Source organism: Montipora capricornis, chromosome 14 (assembly GCF_036669925.1).
Source record: "Montipora capricornis isolate CH-2021 chromosome 14, ASM3666992v2, whole genome shotgun sequence".
Lineage (NCBI taxonomy): Eukaryota > Metazoa > Cnidaria > Anthozoa > Scleractinia > Acroporidae > Montipora > Montipora capricornis.
In genome coordinates, this window is record NC_090896.1 from 32,867,557 (window position 1) to 32,892,432 (window position 24,876).

At 40.2% G+C, this 24,876-nt stretch overlaps 1 protein-coding gene and 1 pseudogene across 1 annotated transcript; both read left to right on the plus strand.

The window, feature by feature from the left end:
* LOC138032211 (uncharacterized) overlaps positions 1-16,909 on the plus strand; it is a 96,366-nt pseudogene extending 79,457 nt beyond the window's left edge.
* LOC138031884 (uncharacterized) lies at positions 16,904-22,931 on the plus strand. The gene is made up of 2 exons (XM_068879499.1): positions 16,904-18,083; positions 19,153-22,931. Exons 1-2 carry the CDS (start codon positions 16,904-16,906, stop codon positions 22,929-22,931), a joined length of 4,959 nt encoding a protein of 1,652 aa, XP_068735600.1.
* Positions 22,932-24,876: the final 1,945 nt, after the last annotated feature.

Sequence of the window (24,876 nt, forward strand, 5' to 3'; positions counted from 1 at the left end):
TTTGCAAAATGTTTCGAGGCTCACTAACAACGAATTTGGACACGGCAGGTCATAACAACCGTTCACTAATTTGCCCTCACAGTATCGAGGCTCAAGTGAATGTTATTTTAAATGATCCTTTTTAATGCTAGGTACCCTAAGCATCAACCCTTAATCATCACTTAATTAAACACTTTCTTTTCTTTGCAGGTCTTGTCATTGTTGATATAACACTTCAGGTTGAGCTGGAAGAGAGATTCAGAGATGATGTACAAAACAGAAACGGCAGTTCGTTTGTGGAATTGAAGAACAAAATCGAGACGATGGTATAACACATTAAAAAAAACCTCTACAATAAAGAGGCCAATCATTGTACTCTACAATGTTTGAAATATGGGCCAATCATAGAGAAAAGCTAAGAGATGCAGACGCTGCTCAGACTGGGAAAATCACAAAGCGTATTAAAAACGCGACACTTAGTATAAAACCTTTCTATCACCATGTTTTTTAGCTTTTTACTTAACTTGGCAAGATTTTTAAAATATGTACGACATTTTTTAAATTGTAAAACCTGTTTCGATGTTACAGGAATCATCAGTTTCCAAATTGCTTGAAAAATCCTTTAGAACTATAACAACTACACGAAACATGCAAACCTATGATCACGTGGCAAAAAGCAAGATAGATTAATGGCCTAATTGCTAAAAGGCTGAGAAAACTCTGCGTTTTGAAATACTCAGACGCCTTCAAATCAGGCTGCTGCATGATGTTAAATATTCTTTTCTTTTTTAGATAAACGCTAAATTTAATAAGTCCTCTGACTTGAAGGTATATAGCCTCAGAATGAAGAACTTCAGGTAATGGACCTCTTAAGAAAGCAGGGATAGGGAAATGGTATAACAAGCTAAAAATACCGTCATTGGATAATATCACTTATTATAGACGCAAGAGAATATCGCTTTACTGATTGGACAGTGACGACTGCATAAATAGGATATAGAGTTCATTCCGGAAGTTGCTATGGAAACACAGCAAGGGAGTGATTTTTTCAGTATATAATAAATAAAAAATCGTATGAACTTGCTCGTGTATTTCGTGATTTATGGACACTCGTGATGTTTTGGAAGTTCTCAAATTGCACTTGCCTACGGCTCAGACGATTTGGAGAACTTTCAAAACATCACTTGTGCCCACACGAGTAGCAAGTGCACCGTGAACAAAACTGATGTCACCGAAATTTTTCTTATCAAACGTACTGATCTCCTGGCTTGCGTGAGTTATCTGTAGGATCGCCTATCTCTTTTGACGATGATGTTCATGATAATAATGATGACCATATTAGGGAACATGGCAAGGATGACGACAACGGAAACAAATACGACACAAGTCTACAAATTTCATGAGTAAAATAATAGATTTTCTGCGTTTGGACGTGCGTTTCACTTTTGCCTTCCACTGCTAAACAGTAACGTCAAATGAGCAAATGTACATTTTTCTGGAGATCCTTAACACGGGAGGCTAACGTTTTCATATTAATTCCTTCCTCCTGGAAAGGTCTGTTTCAGAGGGCCGCCACGCAGCTCTCGGAACGATTCTTGGGATTGCTTCAGAAAACAATGGACACAAAGAACGATACGAAAGAAGCAATGGACCGTGACGCAAAAGACAATAGAACTGCGTCCTAAAGGAATGCAATGAAATTATAGGTTGTAATGAGCTGCGTCCTGATTGATTTCTGAAGTAGGATTGTTGAATGACATTTTTAATGTTTATTGCCATACTTTCGTGAAATATGTGATGTAAAGTTGTGAAAAAGGGCTGGGACACTTCGTAATGTTTATTATTTAGAACGCGTACCTGATTATCGTGTAATCCTGGACAAATTTGAAAGTAGTTAATGAGTGTTTATTGTATTTATTTCCTAGGAGGGATGATTTACAGGCGGATTTATTAATGTTAGTCATTATAAATGCCAATACAACGACAAAATCTGAAGCTGTTGGTCGCTTGATCGAAGAGCTTCGTCCGGCAAAAGTCCTAGGAATCACCTCCATATTTGTCGTAGGTGGGTGTTGAAACAGGCTAAGTCAATTTTTTTTTTTATTTGTAAGTTAGTCAAGGAATCAATTAAATTATTGAGACAGTACAAATTTCAACATTTAATTAGTTGTGTTCCTATCCAAACAAATATACGAATAAAATGCTGGTAAAGAGGCAATAGAGTGTTTTTTGTTCATATGACCATGCAGCAGCCATATTTGCATACTAAAAACAAAAGGAAAATTTTCAAATTGGAGTTCAATTCCAAAAAAGAATATTTTACTCCTCGAACATGGCCGTCGTGACGACATGTGAACACACTCTATAACAGATAATTCATGCAATATTGACGGGAGGGAGATTTAGAAGGTACGAGTTTTTGCTTACGACTCTCGCATACGAGTAGGAACCCAGTACTAACCAGCGAGCTATGTGTGTCATAACTTGAATTTAATCGATACCTAACCCTAGTGTCATTTTAGACTTAAGATTTAATATTCTAAAGCTAAACTAGTAAAACTGATTTAACGTGCGTTGCACATATGGCTCGCATGGCTCGAGAATATAAATCCTTTTTGTGAACTCAGCTAGGGCAGAGGATGGCCTAATTTGTTTGTATACAACATGAATTTGTTCTGAATTTGCTTCTGGTACGATTTCTTTTCTCTTTGAAAAAGAAAACCACAGCCTCCTGAAAACGTAAGAGCAGCAGATGTCCAGAAATGGTATTTCGTATTGACCTGGCAACAACCTAAATATGGCGTATATTACCAGATAGACAACTTCACTATTGAGCAAAAGAAAGGAACGGCCGCTAGCTTCAAAGTTCTAGAGACTTTACCCTATAAAAAAACAAGGATAAATGTCAAAGATCTCGAACCCGCCACAGAGTATACTATGCGACTGTCGAGCAACAACAAGTATGGAAGATCAAGTGCCATTCTGTTCAAACAAACCACATTACCAGGTAAGTCGACTTGCATCTTGCTGCTGCTTCTGGTTTTTTTTCATCCTTGCTTAAGGTCCCTATTTTGGTTCGAGCACGGTTACGAGGCGACGTGGTTAGGTATATACTTAGACTGTATGCTTTGCCACCTATTTATGGCAATAGACCTTTTTTAACGGTTATCTTGGAGTCTACTGCTTTGATGGATGTATTACGGGATGACCAGGGGACAAAACTGTTTCAAACCTTTTCCGAACCGAGATGAATTTGACTTTTTTTCTCCTGTATAACAAAAGTTTCAATCAACAAACTGGTTTCAAATTATTAAAGCAAACCCAAATTTTATACCACGACATAAAGACATTTGACCCCTTAACATCCCATAACGTATCCTTCCAAACAAAGGGACCCAAGATCACCGCCGTATCGCAAAAGGGTCTATTGTCCGCGGTGGCCCCAAAATCAATTCCGTGCTGACCCAAAAAAAGAAAATTAAGATTTTTGTATTTTTGTGCTTTCGTATTCTGTACAACGTGGGATTCAGCCATTTCACGTCTCAGGGTTGCCGTGAGGAGAAGGAGAAATGAATGAAAACGAAAAATGAAAACTCTCATTAAATGCTATTCTTTCAAGGGCCTTTTAATCGAAGACCTTTAACGCCTTAATAAAGAGCTCAACTCGGCAACTACGACCACAGCGATACGATCTATGAGCGACAAAAATGGCTACATGTTCTCCGGGTACTTTTTCGCGTGCAATATGCACACGAAATCGCACGTGAGTTACGCACATGCACACTCCTTTCGTGATTCTTTCGAAAAATCTACGAAAAGATTTCTGATCCGACATTTGCATGAATTTCATAGCCCAAAGAAGCGCGAAATCCGAATCCTAGTAACCTTTCATGTATGCGTTTAATATGGCGGTCTCTCAAGAAATTGCTCAAAAGGTATACTTTGAAATTTAACAATGGAAAACAAACCAATTTGACAGACGAAGCCGTATCATACTGTGGCTGAATGTAAAATCAAATTGAACAAACTACCTTTTTGAAAGCTTTTGTACAGTAAATTACACTTTGAACTGTGTTATTGGAATTTTTTCAAGTTTAAGCAATGCTTAACTACACGCCTTAGTTGTTTAAAAGGTGGACAACGCTTTTTCAGGGGATAAATATTAGCAAAACCAATTGGGTTATTCATGCAGAAGATTGTGATTTATTCGTTGGATAGCGCTATCCACTCTTAGAAAAACTGGGGTAAGATGGTTAATAAATGGATATTTTACTGTGTCTACAGTACCTGGAACGTTTGTCCATGTGTTTTCTGTTGTCTTACGGCACAGTTGAAAAGAAGACTGAGCATACTATAGCAGAAAATACCGCTTGTTCAACTGACTAATTTCGAAACAACGATTTCAGTATGTGGATTTACAAATTCAGTGAATCCTTTTATTTCAGTTTTCTATCTTTAAATTCCTATCCTTACATTAGTTCCTAGATAGTTCCTCTTTATGTGTTTACTTTTAGTCGCGACAAATAAGCAATCTCTTCACAGTTTCTCGTTGCATAACGATACACTCAGGCTCCTCCAGTTCGGTATTCACGAATTTCTACACTCTGAACTTCAAAAAAGGAACAAGCATTTGAACATGAAAAACCTCATCTCAAGTAAAGCAATGTTCATCCTTACAGAGCCTCTCTACACGTTACTTGTTCCTACCATTTATAATAAATTATGTTAATATATGCATAATTCAATTCTAACACTCACCTCACAGATCGAACAACTAACCGCTGTATTTTTTTTTCTCTCTACAGATAAATTCCTTCTGAAATTGATGGTGACTATCGTGTTGCCATTTGGCTTAGCTATTCTCTTCATCACGATTGTCTGCATTAAGTTTGGACCACCTTGTAAATCTAATGTTGAAGACAAGTCTCAGATTGAGGTTAGTAAGGCATTAAGAGGTCTCCGACTTGAAATATCAATTATTTATAATAACTAATGTAATTCTAATAATCATAATTATCATTATTAATTGTAATTAATTATATTAATGAATATTATAATCCGAATAATATTATATTTTGTGACTATATAATGAACAACTGGAATTAGAGATGGGATTGGATTTTCAGCTAGTCATCAAATAATCATTCCGTTTTTAATATTTTGATGTACGTCTCGCAGCATAAACAATCCTCTTCCCCTGAAAAAAAAACACCTAAAATGAGAGCATCTTGAATTTTAGTGAAACGCAAAAGATGGACTGGTTCTGAAACTCTGGAGACTACAAAAGCGTGAACAGTGACATCGCACTTCATGTTAACTTGACCATGAATGACCATGTGGATATTTTTGTCCTCAGTTCACAACTGAGTTTTGAATTTTAATCGCAACTTTTAAAATGCCCCTGTGACCAAAAAAATCAATTATTTTCTTTTTTTGGATTTCAAAAACTGTGTTATTTAAATACTAAGGGACCAGAGTTTCAAGCCTTGATTTCAAAAAGACTCCATTACTAACTTCAGTTCTTTGAGAGAGCTGGTTCGAGGAGAAAATGACGTCAAAGGCTCACTAGTTTCAGAACTCAGTGCGTGTGTACGCCGCAGAATTCATATGCAGCACGGGAGCTTTGGGCTTTCAAACTTTTAAACTTGCGTTTTGCATTTATAATAAGTTGCATTCACACGTTGAAATTTTAAGCAAGTGAGCCTTTGACGTCACTTTTCCCTGGATCCAACCCTCTGAGGTCCAATCGGTCAGTTTTTGAACGTGAGTAATGGCGGACCATGAAGAACAACTCACCATCCACACACACATAATTCCCCCCCCCCCCCCCCCCCCCCCCGCAGAATACCTGCTGACCAGTGAATGTTCTAGTTAGTGGAGAGGAACCCCTTTTTGTAAGGCGGATTCTAATAAAACACCATTAGGAAAGCCACAAAGGTTGCTAGTGAGACTGCTGCTATTACTATTAAATAACAAATCCAAGAGTTACACTCAAAGTAAACGGCCTTTGGATAAAAAAAACAAAGCTCAAAATTTTGCAAGTCAGGTGTTAAGAAAACAAACTTTCAAAATCTGAAGAAAACCACGGAGGGTCGTGTGTTCGAATCCCATCTCGGATTTTACCGAGTTCCCAGTGGGTTCAATTGTAACACCTGTGTTAAAACATTCTCTCACATTTGCTAAAGAAAAGAAGGAACTGATTTTTTTTTTATTACAGGGGCATTTTAATGGGCTTTGCTTTAGAAAAAGGGTGTGGTTTGTGCATGGTCAGGGCCGAAAAAGCGAACAAAAACGTAGAACAAAGAAACTTGTCAAATTTCCAAACCATCTCCATATCTTAACTATGAAAGGAATTAACAGGTCTCCAATTCCAAGAATATGTAATGACCATCTGGAATTCAGAAAAATGTGAATCCAGATGTGGTTGAAGGTTTAGTTAGTTATCATCATTCTGTTTTTAATAATTGACGGATTCCGGAAAAAAGATAACATAAGAGTATCCTGAAATTTGGTGAAACCGCAGAAATGATGAATTATTACTCATGTAGCAGATTATGTAGTGTCCGCGATTACGTAAGCGATTTTGTAGTGAATGTGAAGTCGATTGTGGAGCCGGTTATGTATCGATTATATGGTCTATCACATAGCCGATTATGTAGCCTATTGGAGGAGATATATGGCCGATTTTTTTGGCCAGGGTATAGCCGTTATATAGTCAGTGATTATAGCTACTTCGTTAAAGCCGGTAGTTTTGCCGATCGCTAATTTGCTTTGATTCAGTCGATCGTGTACTAGCTGTACTGCTGCATAATAATCGGTATACAATCAGGGCGCGGATGCTGAAAGCCAGGCATAGAAATAACGATACAATTTTTGCAATTACTAGCTTTAGGAATACATATCCAAGTACATTCATTATTTGTTGTAAAACACTCACATACTTTTTTACTTTTTAGATAGAGTTGCCTTTGAAAGGCGGTTGGCGCGAGTTTCCAAGATTGCATATTCAACTCGAAGTGAAGTTAGGACAGGGGGCTTTTGGAGAAGTTTATAAAGGAGAGCTGAAGAATGAAAAGGGAGTCATAGCTTGTGCAGTAAAGAAGCTTAAAGGTGGAGCTTGCTCCCTTTGGAGCTCATATCACCTGACGTTATCTCCATACAATTTATTTTAACTTGGGCTAAAGGTTAAGAATTGGCCAAATGAGCAGGAGCCCAAGGGCCCCCCCCCCCCCCCCCCCCCCCTTCCCCTTCACCTCCTCGATCCGCCCCTGGAGCTCATGAATAATTTTTAACGTAGAAATTGATGATGACTATCGCCAATCAATCTGGTGGGTGATCATCTGGAGGCTTAGATATAAGTATCGCAACTACCTTAAATTTGTTCTTTCCAAATTACTCAACACGCCGAAAGCAGACGGCTACTAAAAACATACATTGCATGAGCTGACCGAGAAATAGCTTCACAACACAAACTGAACCAAGAATACGGACTTTGTACTGAATAAAAACCACGGATTCCAGGGCAAAAAGAACAACACAAATATGGATAAGCGATATGAAATCACAGCAATCTTTATGGAGTGCCATGTTCTGGTTTTGCGTTAACAACCTCCTTTCATTTGAATGACAGATGGTGCCACAGAGCTAGAAAGGCGAGACCTCATAAACGAACTCAACATTATGGTGACAGTTGGTGAACATCCTAATATTGTCAGTCTTTTGGGGGCATGTACGGCAGGAGGTAAGAATTTGTTCTTAGAGCGATCTTTAGTTTATTGCACAAACTAAAAGCTAGGCAGGCAAACACTTACACAAATCTTCTATTTTGATGCGGATTAAGGGCGCAAAATCAATGCTTTAATAAGACTGACAATTGGGTAAGAAAACGACAATTTAGGGAAACCTCCAGTTCTTCTTAAGATAATCTTTAAACTTCGGAATCATTGTTTGTAATTTTCTCAAAAAAGTGTTCGTAACAGGAAAAGAATAATTTTAGAATCGCTTATTCACGGGCCCGCCATATTGAATATCTAGATCTGTCACGTGTTGCAGTTGCTTCCTCTGACATAAGAGCTTTTGTTTAGTCTCAGATATTTAAGATGGCGGCTTCCGGGAAATTTGAAAACAAAAATCGGCGTTTCTAAAATTCATTAATTTGAAATACAAGTGCTATCGTTAAAAACTGATTCTCTATGAGTTTTAGTTATCTTTTTGTCGGAGGGGAGGTTCTCTTTAAACCTGTCGATCAAACGCAAGGCAAATTCATAAAGCCGGCGATAAGCGCGTGTAAATGGCTGCGAGAAATTTACAACTTAGCGCATTTCGGAACTGCAGTTTTCCTCTGTTTCAGAGGGAGTCTTGATGCGCAAACTTTAAACAAAAATGAGTTTGATTTGCTTGAAAATAACGCGTGTCATCTTCATTCAATGGTTTCGCACCGAAACTGGCTGTCAAACTTGCGATTCGGAAATGGACTATCGGTTTTGCTCTTAATTCTGACTGGCTAACTTTGTGGCACGTGATTTTTAAGTTCATGATAAGTTTCCTTAATTACAGGGGCCACTTTTCTACAATAAATAACGGCAGTAATGAACAAGAGGGAAGTGCTAAATAGGACTTATTCCGATTCGCACACCGTTGTCTCGCTTAAAATTCCTGAAAGTGGTTTTTTTGCAGACTTCCTTAAGATTAAATGAGAAGAGAGCATGGGCCAATACAGTCATAAAAATAATAAAAATAGCACTCCTAGTGCATTTCCCATTTCAGTAAAAGCAAGTGACTCCTCATTGGCCGAAAGAATGAGAATTCTATTAAAATTTGCCGGATTACTTAACTTTAAGTAAGTTGATAAAGGAACTGTTTTCACAGAATTTTTGGTTGTCACTCGCTGAGCGACCTGAAAAACCGCTCGGGAAAACACAGCCATTATTTTGGTCTCAGAGCGACTTTCGGGATTGGTTCAGAAAACAATGGATGCAAAGACGAATACAAAATAAAAAATGGTCCATGACGTTAAGCATTATAGAGCAGCGTCCTAAAGGGATTCAATGAAATTGGAGTCATTAAAGAGTTGCGTCCTAACTGGGAATTACTGGCGTCCTTTCAGCACGCTCGCGCAAATTTTTGTCTTCTCACTTTGAATGTATCTTAACTGATGAATGTTAACGTTAAAGATGTCATTGACAATCTCACACTAATCTCTTAGCCTTTCGTTTGTCTTAAAAGTTGCTAATTATTGACTTTGTTGTTTTCATTCTAAATAGAGCCGATACTGGTAGTTGTGCGCCTAGCGGAGAACGGTTGCTTGTTGGATCGTCTGAAGGAAAATCGTGCAAATCCATACGTCAATGTTGAAAATAAAAAAGCGACTTTTACCGAAACCGATAAAGTCAAGATTGCACGAGACGTGGCCAATGGAATGTTGCACCTTTCAAGCAAAGTGGTAAATGTCTAGCAATTATGATGACGTCGAAAGTTCAGTCGACTTTTACTTACAAACGGTCGAAGGTGGTTAAACTTCGTATATTACAACGCATCCAAAATAGTGCTGCCCGGCTCGTATGTTCAACACCGAGGTTTAATCATATTACACCCGTCTTATTTTCTTTGCACTGGCTACCCGTTACTTACCGTATCGAGTTCAAAATATTAGTTTTAACGTTTAAAGCAATTTACCAACTGGCGCCGTCCTATATCTGTAATCTGGTTCGATTAAAGGATAAATGTAAGTACCAGCTTCGTTCTTCTAAAGAACTACTATTACAGTTGCCCATAAGAAAAACAAAGAAAACTCTGGGAGACAGATCATTCCAAACAGCTGCCCCTGTATTGTGGAACAGGCTGCCTGCGAGTGTTAGAGACATCGATGACTTTTTGGTTTTTAAACGAACTATAAAGACTTATTTATTTAGGACGGCTTTTGCCTGTTATTGTTAGATTGACTACTTTTAAAGTTATCAATTTCAAGTATTCTTAATTATATTTTATTGTAATTATTAGGAGCTTTAGTTCTAAGGCGCATTTGATCATATTCAGATGTTAATTTGCGCCTAATAAGTAATAAATTATTATTATTATTATTATTATTATTATTATTATTATTGTGTCTTATGAACATGTAGATTATTTCCAATCACGTGATGAGATGGCCATGTTGGTACACAAAAACAGCAACTTTTGTATTATAATAGAGTCAAATTCTCAACAAAAATTTGGCCTGCTGTGACCTCACGTAAAACCATCTATTTATATGTATCAAATGTCTTCTATTGACTTTTCTTTGCCCTTGTTGATTCGCAGTGTGTTCATCGGGACCTCGCTGCACGAAATGTCCTCCTTGACAAGAATAATGTTGCCATGGTATCTGATTTTGGCATGTCACGTGATATTTACGAGAGTGGTGCATACGAGCATATGTCTGGGGTATGAGAATGAAAACTTGAATTAAATTTAAATTTGAATGCCTCGATTGCTTTCGCATCACCAGCTCGTCGATGTGTATTTAATCGACAAGCCGCATGTCTTTTAACCTCCATAGGGTATGCTGCCAGTCCGCTGGATGGCGTTGGAATCTATAGAGGATTTTACTTACAATGTCAAGACTGACGTGTGAGTTTCATAGCGGTGTCAAAGAAAAAATTGCATCCACTCATTCATATCACTGTTCATATCTGTATCTGCCGTATTAGTTTGTGTAGCCATCGAGTTTTTTTGTTGGGGTGGCAAAAGGCGAGCGCTGACAGGGTAATATCCCTCATACCCCAAAATAATAAATTTGTTTCATTCATCGAGTCCTTCGCTCAACAAAATGACCATAGCCCACTTGGTAGAGCGTTGCACTGCCATCGCAGAGGATATGATTTCGAATGCCGTTGAAGTCAACCTGAACTTTTCAGGTGCCTGTAAGAGAAAATTGCGTAAAAAATTGTCAAGATAAATGCGAGGATCACTTCTCCATTTCAACAGCCAAAAGGTTACGAAGATTTTACATAATACATGTTAAGCCAGGATTCAGGTGGCGTAACCTCCTTTTTAGATTCTACGTTGAAAAACAAAAAAAAACAAAGCGGCGCTTTGACTTTGACAAATAGTTGTTGACGTGCAGTATAGTTTTCGTTTCTGTTAGGTGGGCGTTTGGTGTGGTGTTGTGGGAAATTGCCTCTGGAGGTAATTATTTTTTTTCATTTCCAGGCAGAAACTTTTAGGAACATTAAGTACTTTGAAAAGTTGATTTCTCTACCGACGTAGCCAGCACTGCGTAAAATCCCAAGGGTTCAGTGTCGGGTAATTGATCCAACTCTTCAGTTGGATTCTAAACATGTTCCGACCACTGGTTGAATTTGTTCCTGGTTGTGTCCCTGGTTCAACTTCTCAGTTGCACTTGTAAACAGCCAACTGGTTTGCCTCCGGCCAGTTGGGATTCTTAACAGTTGTTGTTGAAAGTTCTGTTCTGTTGTGATTGTGTTTCATTGGCCCTGTATTGTATTGTATTGTGGTCTGTTGAGCGTCTGGTGTTTTGCCTCGTCAGGTGCAAAACTCGCACGAGCACTTATATTCCAGTCAGTTTCGCGGGGTTAATTTCCTAACGCTACGATCCTTGAGTGAGACTTCTTCCACTTTTAAAAAAGGACATAAGAAGGCCAGCCACTGCAGTTTGTAACGCAACAGTACTTAGAGACGTGAGTTATCCGGGGATTTGCTATGACCCTATTTGGTCACGTTTAGAGCACATAAAAATCTTTTGCCTTGCCGGTTTTTCACGACTCTAAAACGAGTATTTTTCACAGTTAACGTTGCTTTTGGATGTAACGCGTCGATTGGAGTTAAATATATAGTCTCAGAGAATATTCTCAGCGTTTCCGGAATGTTTTTGGAACTAGAGGGATTATTACACGCGAAATTCCCCCAAAATAGGCGAGGGAAGACCAACAGATTTGCTTTGTATAACAACATGTATATTATCATATTCTATCTTGTGACGTTTTTGAGAAGTCTCTTGATATTTGTAGATATCAGGAAAGAAATGAGCTAAAACCAAACAAGTTTCTTTGATTTCTGGTGAAACGCAAATTTCAGCCAGACCTATGCTGTTTGCTGTACGATAAAGGCGAAAACAAAATCATTTTCACTATGGACATAAAATCTTTGTACACCGTAATCCCCAGCAATGAAGGCCGTCAAGCACTCAAATATTTTTTTCAACCAACGTCCTGTCAAAAGACCGAGCTCGGAAACCTGATTCAAACCGAAACCGACTTCTCCCGGAAGTGCGAGGAAATGTGCCAGTTTTTCAAAAAACGTGGCTACCCTGACTCCGCTGTCACCAAAGGCAAACATCGTGCCCAAGAAATCGATCGAGAAACCGCACTACAAACGTCACAGAACGAAGAAACCAACAGAATTCCATTCACCCTTACCTACCATCCACAAAACCTTGCAGTCAAAAATGTCATTCTCAAAAACTTCAAAATTCTCCACAATAATCCCGAAACTAAACATATATTTCCTTTACCACCACTCATTTCATGCAAACGCTACAAAAACATAGGTAACTTTATAGAGCGCATTCAAGTGTGCCAACGAACCGGGAACTTTTAAATGTACACGCACGCGAAGCAAAACTTGTCCTTTTATTTCTAACATGGTTAAGATCTCAGGACCGAATCGATCCGTTAAATCACTGGCCACTTTACATGCATCTCCACAAATGTCATCTATTGCATAACCTGAGCACTATGTAAGAAGACCTACATAGTACATAGGCGAAACAGGGAGAAGACTGGAGGACCGCTTTCGCGGACACCTACGAGATGTAGAAAAAAAACACAGATGCATCAAAACCAAACCAAAATCTTCGTAATCACTCCCACCACAGCATGACAATTTGCGGTCTATCCTTACACCACGGAAACACAGAGAGCCGTATGAATATGGACCAAAAAGTCATCTTTCAACTAGGTACACTCTATCCTCACGGAATCAATGAACGCCTCTCATTCCATTAATTTATTAACAAATTCATGTTACCATATATTTCCACCAATGGCAAAGCTCTTCCACACCCGCATAAAAACCAACAACACCCACAATTCCTCTATCCGCTCTGATGAGGGGCTAACGCTCGAAACGTCAGCTTTCCAAACCGTTCCCGGTGGTAATTCGACATTTATCACCACGTTTGATAAAACCAAATTTTCCAGTTTCATTCTACCACCGACGCAGCACCACAGTTTCATTAGAAACTAGAAACTTATTTACTTCGACGATTCGGCAGCAATTTCGATTTCTATTCTTTAAAAAGATATTATGGGATGCTCAAGGGGCAAATAAATTGTATTTTCCCCCTGAAAACTCAATAATGGTTATGACTGGAATGGATACTCCAAAATAAGGTGAGAGACTTAGTTTTGTCGGTACATAAAGTACCAAACGATCTTACTAAAGTTTATGGTGTCACAAGAACAATTTATGAAAGCTAACCATTTCGAGTCAGCGCTTAACCCTAATCGCTAGAGATCAATACCTTACCCAGCAGTTATTCTTTGCCTAACAGAGTGTTGTTTATCTGCCAAACCGGGTTAACACTGAGTTTTTCAGGTATTGCAACATAACGTCCCCAAATGTTACCTTTGTATATGGGTCACGAAGCGTCTCACCTTATTTCGAGTATCTATCCCTTCCAGTTATAAACATTGCATAATATATCATTATAGCTATTGCAACAATATAATTCAAAATGGCTGCCGTATCGTCGAAGTAGTCTATTTCTCAAATGCCTTCAACCACCACCCTTCCCCACCCCACCCAACAAGATATTGTTCGATAAGAAGTGCAAATAACCCAACCCTGTGTCACCAGTGGTTTTGGAGTACTTATTGTTGTTGCTGTTTCTATTTTGTTGTTTTTTTCTTTCTTTGAGGAAAAATGCCTGATTCGGCTTTGAAAGGCCTCGAGATTTTGGACTTCTTAAACTCCGGACAAAGGCTGAAACAACCAGAAGGGTGCTCAGATGACACGTAAATATGCCAATTACTTTTGTGATTGTGGAACAAAAGCTCCCTCAAAGTCTAATGCTAACTTGACATTTCTTCTTTTTAGCTATCAAATGATGGCGTCTTGTTGGAAGCAAGATCCCTCACAACGTCCCTCGTGTGGCGAGCTTGTAAAGATATTTGACCAGAAGTTGCAAACAAAAAGCGTAAGTGATTGAAATGTTACTGTAACACTCTTTTATTCCCATTTAAGCCGTATTCAAATGATAGAACTCCTAACTTCGTGGTCTTTGCGCCACTCTGCTATTTTCGTCCAAAAGCTATCCCTTAATATTTTTCCAGGCAGCCCAAGAGAGCAAGAGAGCAATTACCATACTCTTCCCTCGGACAACGCCTCGACAATTTCTCGTTCGTTTTATTCCTTAAGGTGATGCCCTTGTTTTGCACCGCGCTTCTCGCGTAATTCGGTAAAAAACACGAAAACGAGCACGGTGACCCCATCTTTTCATTGCATTTTTTTTTAATTTCCTGTGTATGAGTATCAATTGCGCCAAGTTTGAAAAAATCTGGATAATACGTCATTTTCAAGGTAATTATCTTAACACACACGGCGCAGAAACGAGTTTCGTCGTGACCCGAGGCCTAAAACTTGACTTTGTTCGACATCAGTTAGCTGGCATTTGATCCAAACGTCAACGGCCTCACATGCTTGTGTCAAGTACAAAATCGCCGCCTTAGATAATAGGAATTTATGTAGGAAGTTATGTCTCCAAATTGTGCCTTTCTCTAGCAGTTTATCGCTAAAAGGGAAACTATAGTAAGAGCTGTCATCAAAACCTGTCATCAAAACCTGAAATTTGGTCGGTTGTTTTGTGAAAAACGGCAAAAAAATGCAGTGAAATGGGTGCTACACGTGCAGCACGATTATTTTTCCATCCTTCTTGCTTTGTGGCGTTGTTGTTGCCGTAGCTATAGCTGTCGTCGTTACTAATGCAACGTCTCTAATGGGGTAAACGCGACCTGTCACAACTATTCAAGATGGCGGCGCCCAGGAAATTTGAAAACCAAAACAAACGTTTTTGAAATTTATTTATTTCAGATTACAAACGCTTTCATTAGAAAAAGTTCAAACAATTTTCATTGTAAACATTACGTTTTGTGGTTTAAGATTACTTACGCTGTTTTAGTAGAGGTTTCCTTTAAATCAGATGTAAGGGTTCAATAATTTCTTTCTTCTCGTTTAGGTGTAAAGAGCTAGAACAAAGCAATGCCTTGGTTGAGACGTACGGCTTAAGTACACTAAAGTACATTGTGACAGACTATCAGGAAAGGCCGCTCTACACAATTATATCTGTTTCCCTGACATACTTTCGGAATTTAAACCTAAGAGACTTTGCTGACGCAGTCAATGGAGCATGCGCGATTGATGGATGGCGGCTTAGCTACCAATTTCGTTCCCAGAGCCCGCTTTTTTTTGGTCAGCACCAAGAACACGGACTCTGTTCAGGGCCACTTTATGCGCATTTTTTTCAGATTTCTGAGTCTGCGTAGTCGAGGCAGACTTCCCGCTTTGGCCCAGAGTCCATGCTCTTGGTGTTGACCAGAAGAAAAGCGGTCTCTGGGAACGAGATTGCTTTGCCACTTGCTCAACCCACATCGCAAGGAACAACTGAAGATCACAATTGACACGATCGCACACGCTTTAGCCCTAATTATCCATTGTCTGACAAATGATATCGCTCCATGAGATGGGGAAAGATGATACACAAGCTCGATAGAATTCTCAATCAGGAGCTCGAAGGAAGAAAAGACGCGTGACTGAACAGACGTCACATGTGACGTGACACAGATGCGAGAATAGTAGTGCGTCATTTCTGTTACGGAAGTACGAGTTAGAAATAGGTAAAAAAACAAAACTTCCTTTATCTTTGTCATTTTTGGGTGTAACTTTGGCAATAATGATAGGAAATATAATTTGCAGACCGGGCTATAACAGATCTTAGATTTTGGAAATTAGGTTCTCTCACTACAAGCAGAAACCACTTCCTCATTCATCAGTGAAATTTTTAATTAGCCCTTTCAGCGACAAGAGAAGTTCCATATGACGTCATGTCTGGTTAGCGTCACGGGAATCGAACAATCTAGGAACCGGATTATGTAACAGATCTTTTGGAAACTACAATCAGCGACATTGTGTTTACAGTTCTTTTTAAGTGTTAAATAACACTGTACTTTGAATCATGCTCTAAATTATTGATAAGACCCCCCTGCCCCAATGTTGCCTATTTGTACCTAAATATCCCGGGAGTCACGCTACAATTTGTACTCAAAGGGAAGGGGGAGAATTGGACTACCTAAGAAGGCTAAAAGATACAAGAAATGTTGCCTATTTGTACCCAAATATCCCGGGAATCAAGCTACAATTTGTACCTAAATATTCCAGGAATCACGGTAGAACATTGTTTGGTGGGGAGGGGGCAAATTAGACTGCCTAACAAGGCTGAAAGATAAAAGAAATGTTGTTTATTTGGACCCAAATATCCAGGAAATCAAGCTACAAGTTGTACCTTAATATTCCGGGAATCGTGCTAGAATTGTTACAGCCCGTACTCGTTCTGGAAGAGTTACAAAGAAGCCTAAGAGACTGGACCTGTGAATAGTTATACTAACCCCACCCTAGTGTGTAGGACTTAGAGTGTCATGTGACTTTCGTTGTTGTTCCCGCTCTTGTTATCGAAGGTTTTTGTACGTCTAGCATTTCGCTCGTATACATCCCCTTTGTAAATCGATGTGTAGCCGAGTCCAGTGGATTAAAGTTGTGTTACGCTTCAGTGTCTCGTCGTAATTCCTAACATGGTCCTTCACAGCCGGAGAAAAGGATATATTTCAGCAGTAAATTTGTAATTCTTTGCAAGGTCATCAGTTGCAACCACATGGCCACCGGTTCCTCGAGCGAAATGGAAGACTTATCTCAACTCACAGTCGATCAAATTCGTGAAATGCTTGGAAAAAAAGGATTGCCGACTACTGGAAAGAGAAAAGTCTTACTGGAAAGGTTAGTGAACGCTCAGCGTGATTCGAAGTCAAATGTTATTGCACCAGAATTAAAGGAAGGTTCGAATTTCGCCGAGGCTTCGAAGGAACCTCTTCAAGTGAAAAGTGAAGTTGAAATTCAGGAGGTTAGTTCGATTAGACGTAAAGCCAGAGCCTTGCAAATGGATATGGGTGCGTTGATTCAGGATATTTTGTATCTAAGTCAAAATGCAAGCAACAAAATCAAAGTGCAGTTGAGAATTGAAATGCTAACTGTGTACCGTGAGAATTATCTTCAACTGAGAAATGAATTAATCGCGCTTGTTGCAGAGGATATGATGGAGGAGGAACTCCGAAGATGGGAAAAAATTCTGAGTGAAGTAGATAAAGCTGTGGATGCTGCTCATGAATTCCTAAATAAAGATTGCGACGTGGGAGATCACTCCTCGAAGGATATTGCATACAGTGACAGTCGTGTATCCTCAAATCTGAAATTACCGAGAATTGAGTTGCCAAAGTTTAATGGCGATGTGTTGAAATTTCAAAACTTCTGGGATCAGTTTGAAGCTGCAGTGCATAACAATGTTGATTTACCAAATGTTCAGAAGTTTACTTATCTACGCTCGGTGCTAACTGGAAATGCCTTGAAAGCAATAGACGGATATGAAGTAACCGGAGCAAATTATGAAGCAGCTGTTGAATGCCTTAAACACAGGTATGGAAGAAAACGTATGATCATCTCATTTCTAGTGAAATCTGTCATCAAGATGGATGCTAAGTCAGTTGTTAATGCATCCTCCCTCAGAGATCTCTATGATACCTTTATGAACAGAACTAGAGCTTTAGAGGCTCTTGGAGAAGATCCAATGAGCCATGGATGTATTTTGTTACCCCTTTTTGAGACCAAGTTACCACCACAGTTATTGGAAAAATGGGAGTTGACACTTGCAGACACTCAAGAAGATGAAATAGGCCTTGAATTGTTCTTTAAATTTCTTAATCGACAAGTTGTGTCCAAAGAAGCAGGAGAAAGAAGTTCAAATGGGAACATCACCCCAGGCAATCACAGTTTTGAGAAAGGTAAAGAAAACCGAAGAAAGTCTTTATCTCCCAAAATGGGTGGTGAGAATGAGATGTATACTGCTTCTGCACTACTTGGTGAAACACGCCCTCCAAAACAGCCAAATTGTAATTTCTGCAAGGCAGATCATGACTCCCAAAATTGCCTAATCACTTATGTCCAGAAATGCACCTAATTAGATGCACGTCCAATTTTGACATCCTACACGAAGTGTCCCTTTAAGTCTAGGCAATTGCTACCTGTTTTCAACAACAGGGTAAGGATAAAGGTTAGCATTCTTTTTAGCAAAGGGTAAATGCAGCAGTTAATCTTTACTCAAAGAGCAGCATTTGGGGGACACTTTGTGACATTTTTTGTCCGTATTCTGTGACATGAATGATGTTGAAGTTGGGGAGAAGAGCAAGGGGACACTTCGTGACGCTTATTGAAATCCGCGTGCATCTAATTATGTGCATTTCTGGACATATCTGACAATGTTTAATGAAAAATCACTTGATGGTAGATGGAAACTAGTGCAAGAGAACAAACTGTGTTTCAATTGTTTAAAACCTAGCAACCACAAGCACTTCTCCAGAATTTGTCGCCATCCTAAGTGTTCTGTAGCGAATTGTGATCACCGACATCACTGGTTATTGCATGGGCAGCAGTCAGTTGTTACACCTCGGCACCTAAGCAACACTAGTTTAAGTGGATTGGCTTCAACTAAGTCTGCATTACCTATGAGAGAAACACTCCCACAGACAGCATTGGCCAGGTTAATTGTTAAGGGTCAAGAAATGACAGTCCGTGTTTTACTAGATTCAGGGAGTCAACGTTCGTATATACGAAAGAACATTGCAGAGGCCCTTGACCTGCAAGGTCCCTCAGAGCTATTAAGTGTCACAACGCTAGGTGGGGAAACCAGCGAAACGAAAAGATTCTAAAGAGTGAAATTTACCCTTTCACCAATTAAGAGAGATTCAAAGGTGGAGATAGAGGCCCCTTCTATTTCCAAAATTTGTAATCCTCTCGGGCCAGTACAGATAGATTTCCATAAGAACTCTCATCTTCAAGGCTTAACTCTTGCAGATAGTTATCCTCGTGGTTCAGTTCAAGTAGATGTTCTTATTGGTGCCGACCACTACTACTCATTTGTGACTGGGGTCTGTAAGAGAAGTAGTTCCAGTGAGTCACTAGTTGCTGTTGAATCTTGCCTCGGCTGGATTGTCACGGGACAAGTAAACCGCCAATCAAGGCAAACTTCATCCATGCTGACAGTTGTAGAAAACGGTGGAGTTAACGAAACATTGAAAAGATTCTGGGAACTGGAATCAATTGGTATTGCAGAGAACGAGGACCCTGTTATGTCACAAGAGGAAGAATGTGCTGTTGCTGACTTCAATAGAGGATTGAACTTTGATGGACATAACTATGAGGTGCGACTACCATGGAAAAGGGATCCTCCAAAGCTAGAAAGTAATTATGCACAAGCTTTGAGACGCCTGGAAAGTGTTGAAAGAAAGTTAAAGCAAGACCCTGTGAAAGCTAAGGCTTACAAAACAGCGATCAACGAATATGTAGAGAAAGGTTTTGCAGAGGAAGTACCTGATCAGAGTGATGACAATGGAACTGTGCGGTACTTACCGCATCATGCTGTATTTCGTGATGACAAAAGAACGACAAAATGCAGAATCGTATTTGATGCTTCCGCACGGGAAGGAGGTGATGCTTCCCTTAACGATTGTATTCTTCCTGGTCCTCCTTTACAGCCGAACCTTGCATCTGTACTGATTCGATTTAGAACACACAAAATTGGTCTCATAGCAGACATTGAAAAGATGTTTCTGCAAGTCAAACTAGCACCAGAGGACAGAGATGTTCACCGCTACCTGTGGAGAGATTTACAGCCTAACGAAGCACCAAAGGTGTACAGAATGCAGAGATTGACTTTCGGTGTGAACGCAAGTCCTTTCCTTGCAATTGCTACAGTCCATGCTCATGTAAACAAATACAAAGAAATGTCCACGTATGCAGTAGAAGAAATTTTACAAAATATGTATGTCGATGACTGCCTGACAGGAGCCGATACAGTAGATTCAACTTTGAAGCTTCAACAAGAAATGTCAGAAATTATGATGACAGCAGCATTCAATTTGACCAAGTGGGCAAGTAACTCAGAGATAGTAATGGATGCTATTGACCCAGCTAAAAGAGCCTCATCGCCATTCGTGGAGTTCAATTCGAGCGACCCCCTAAAGGCACTTGGCGTGTCATGGGACTTGAACTCTGACCACTTTAGATTCCTCGCACCGAGTGGAATCATCTCATCCCATGATCCAATGTCAAAGAGAAGTCTACTTAGTCTGGCATCGAAAATGTTTGACCCACTGGGACTGATATCACCCTTAACTGTTAGAGCCAAAATCCTTTTCCAAGAGTTGTGGTTGAAAGGATTACAGTGGGATGACCCGCTAGATAGCGACACTAAAGCAAAGTGGTTAAGTTGGAAGTCCGAGTCGTTGCAGCTAAAAGATGTGACTATCCCTCGATGCTTCGGAAATGGTATTACACAAGACTCTGTGGTAGAGGTGCATGGTTTTGGAGATGCTTCCCCCAAGGCGTATGGAGCAGCAGTGTACATTCGAATAAGAGACAAGCAAGACAATGTATCCTCACAGCTGGTAATATCGAAGTCCAGAGTCGCGCCCATTGAGAAGGTGTCACTTCCAAGGCTGGAACTTTTAGCAGCAGTTGTAAATGCCAGGTTGCTAAAATTTGTTGTAGGGGCTTTGCCAATGAAGGTGGCTAGGGTTGTGTGTTGGTCAGATAGTATGGTGGCACTGCATTGGATAAAAGGGCAGAGTTCTTCCTGGAAGCCATTTGTTGCCAATCGTGTGGCTGAGGTACAGTCAACGTGGGATCCTGAGTGTTGGAGGTATTGTGGAAGTAAGGAGAATCCTGCAGACTTGTTGACGCGTGGGTTAAGCTGTAGTGATATGATTTCAAGCACTTTGTGGTGGAATGGACCCCAATGGATGTCTTCGCCTTGTGAACCACTACCCGCTCAACCCGAAAACGAAGCTGCTCCCGCCGAAGCTTGCGAGGAAAAAAGAACTACCCATGTGTATACAGCAGTCGTTGCAGAACCACTGATTGATATGTCACGCTACGGGACATGGTTAAAGTTGATTCGAGTAACTGCTTATGTATTGAGAGCGGTCAAATTGTTTAAGACGAAGTCTAGGTCTTGTGAAAGGGAACTGTCGGCGGACGAGGTGAGGCAAGCCGAGATTAAATGTTGTATGTGGGTGCAGGAAGTAGTCTACAAAGAAGAATTCGAGAAACTGAAAGCTGGAGAGGTACTTCCCAGTAACAGCCGCCTCCTGAAACTGGACCCTTATTATGACAGAGATGATCAGGTATTAAGAGTTGGTGGGAGACTACAGTTTGTTGATCTTCCCGAACAGAGCAAGCATCAAATAATCTTGCCTCACGGACATCCTGAAGTTGCCAAGATGGTCCAAGATGTACATAAGAACATGTTGCATGCTGGTCCAGAAACGGTATTATCAACTTTAAGGCAGAAAGTTTGGCTAACTCAAGGAAGACGTGAGGTTAAACGTGTTATCAGAAGATGTGTAGCTTGCCAAAGACAACGGGTTGGACCTTGTGCCCAGAAAATGGGTCAGCTGCCAGAGGAGAGAATTTCCTGTTCACGAGCTTTCGCGCATGTTGGGACTGATTTTACGGGACCACTGTATGTGAAAGATGGCTTAAACATTAAGAAAGCATATGTGTGTATTTTCACATGCGCATCATCTCGTATGGTTCACCTGGAACTTACACATAGTTTGACAACTGATGAGTTCCTTCAAGCTTTTAGTCGCATGACGAGTCGCGGAGGTCTTTGCCATACAGTGTGGTCAGACAATGCACAAACCTTCAAGGCAGCAAGCAGGGAAATTCAGAAATTATACGATGAACCCACTACTGAAAGTCAAAGAATGTGGAGTACGCTGGATCAAGATCAAATCAAGTCAGAGTTCTCATCACGAGGGATCAAGTGGAAATTCATCACAGAGCGTTCCCCATGGAGAGGTGGATGGTGGGAACGATTTTGCAGAATGATAAAAGAACCACTGCGCAAGGTCCTTGGAAGAGCACTTCTCACCTTTTCTGAGCTAAACACGTTGCTGGTCAGAATCGAAGGTATCATTAACTCGCGGCCGTTGACCGCAGTAAGTGATGATTGCAGAGACCCGTTACCTATTACAACTGCTCATCTTGCAATTGGTAGGCCAATTAACCAGTTACCGGAAAGGAAAGAAAGTAGCTTAGAGGAGACCAGTAAGAGGACTGTCGAAAGGTATCTCTACCTGCAGAGACTACTCAATCACTACTGGAAGCGTTGGAAACAAGAGTACCTACATCTCCTATCGGGAAGAAACAAGTGGCATAAAGGGATCCCTTCTATTCGAGTAGGCGACATTGTACATGTACTTATTTCTGACGACAATGTGCCGCACACCAAATGGCCGTTGGCTAAAGTTGAAAGGGTTTATCCAGGTAACGACGGGCTTGTACGGACCGCTACAGTTAGAGCACATAACAGTTTCTACAACAGACCCGTTCAACGTTTACACAAGTTAGAGATTGAGTCAGCAGCTTCAAAAGTAAGCCTGGAAGCAGAGGATCCAGTCCATGGTGGGGAGAAGCCACAAATGAACACTGTTCATGCTGCAAGTATACCTGTTTCCAAGCCTAATTTGAGCGTTGTCCTCCCCGAAGGAGGACAAGGTGGGGAGAATGTTACAGCCCGTACTCGTTCTGGAAGAGTTACAAAGAAGCCTAAGAGACTGGACCTGTGAATAGTTATACTAACCCCACCCTAGTGTGTAGGACTTAGAGTGTCATGTGACTTTCGTTGTTGTTCCCGCTCTTGTTATGGAAGGTTTTTGTACGTCTAGCATTTCGCTCGTATACATCCCCTTTGTAAATCGATGTGTAGCCGAGTCCAGTGGATTAAAGTTGTGTTACGCTTCAGTGTCTCGTCGTAATTCCTAACAAGAATATTGTTTGGTGGGGAGGCGGCAAATTGGACTGCCTAAGAAGGCTAAAAGATACAAGAAATGCGGCATAGGAGGTAGAAATGGTCAATGTGTCAACAATTTTGTCGCCCATTGTAGGTTCTCTCACTACAAGCAGAAACTTCCTCATTCATCAATGAAATTTTTACTTAGCCCTTTCAGCGACAAAATAATTTATGACGTGGTGTCTGGTTCGCGTTGTGAATCGAACAATCTAGAAAAACAACTGCGAACACGAAAAAAAAGGGGACACGAAGTGAAACGATGACTAAACCTTGGTAACATTTCTGTAGCTTGCATTTTAAGAGGTAAATTCCGATGTAACACTGATTGATGGATTAATTTAGATCTAATCTGACGGGAAATTATGAAACTGCCGTCTACACACAGCTAAGTGTCAAGTAAGACAAAAAGGCTGCATGGGCTTAAGTTGTATCAGTGCTTGAAGGGAGACACGGCTCAAGTAAAAATTCGCTTTTTAATGCTTCTTTTCACATTTCATTAATAACACATCCAGTACTGCTTGACTTTACTAAAGTAGCGGGTACATATTTGATATCAGTCCTCATTAAACAAGGAGACACTGGTATACTACCGGTACATATTCCTCATAATGTTCCGTACGACTGAGTTTATGCGTTTTTCAACTCAGTAAAGAATTGACTGTAGCTTAAGGAAGTCAGGGAAGCCGTCGCTCTTCTGAACCCTTCATTATTCAGTATCAAGTGCTTGGATATAGATTCAATATTTGATCTTTGATAAACGGGAATGCATTTGCTTTGTTCATAACCGAAAGGCAATGAGCTAAGAAGCGGTTTTACAAGAAACTTAATAATGTCCCTCCTGAGAAAGAGACTAACAAATTTTACTCTTCTAGTGCCAGACGATTTTACTCGTCAATAGGAGCCGCTTTCTGAGTGTTGCCGGGCTAATATGACCCGAAGGTAAGACTTCTAATGAAAAATAACACGGCCAAAATCACAACAGACAAAAGGCAACCGCATGCAGTTGACTGTTTACAAAGCAAATCCTCAAATGAATATGTATTACTCTTTGCGTGAAAATGAACACATAGATGGGAATTTTTGGATTTAGTTCGTGCAACAGCAGTGGCATTCCAACAACGATTCAAATCAACCGACTTTATTCATAAACCGCCGCACTATTTCCTTGATACGAAGGATCCGAGCAAAGAGGTCACCTTTGGGGTTTTATATTAACAGAATACTTATTTATTCATTACTGCGGAGGAAGGCCTGCAATCGCAATCGCAATCGCAGTTTTGGGGTTCTTTCATTTAAAGAAAAAGCATGCTATCGATTCGTTTAGTGTACCCGGCGGGTCTAATTTGCAGGTCGCATGTCGCAGGTATCCTAAACATTCTTAAAAGCTAACCTTAGGCCTAATTAGGCCTAAACAAAAGTTTTTAGGCCTAAGGTTGGCTTTTATGAATGTTTAGGATACTTTCTGTATTGGTGAAACAATGACCTGCAAGCTGCGACCTGCGACCTGCAAATTAGACCCGCCGTAGTGTACCGTCCCTGGAGAGTTTAATACATAGAAATATAAAGACTAATGTTGCCAAATTTTACCGCCAGAGAGCAAATTGTGAAAATCCTTTTGCCTTGGGAAAGTGCTGTCCCTTTGGGATACACTTCTCTTCAAAAGATATTTAGACTGCGCGCAGCCCCTTCGTAAATCAGTCGAGCGGCCCGCTCTTCTGAGG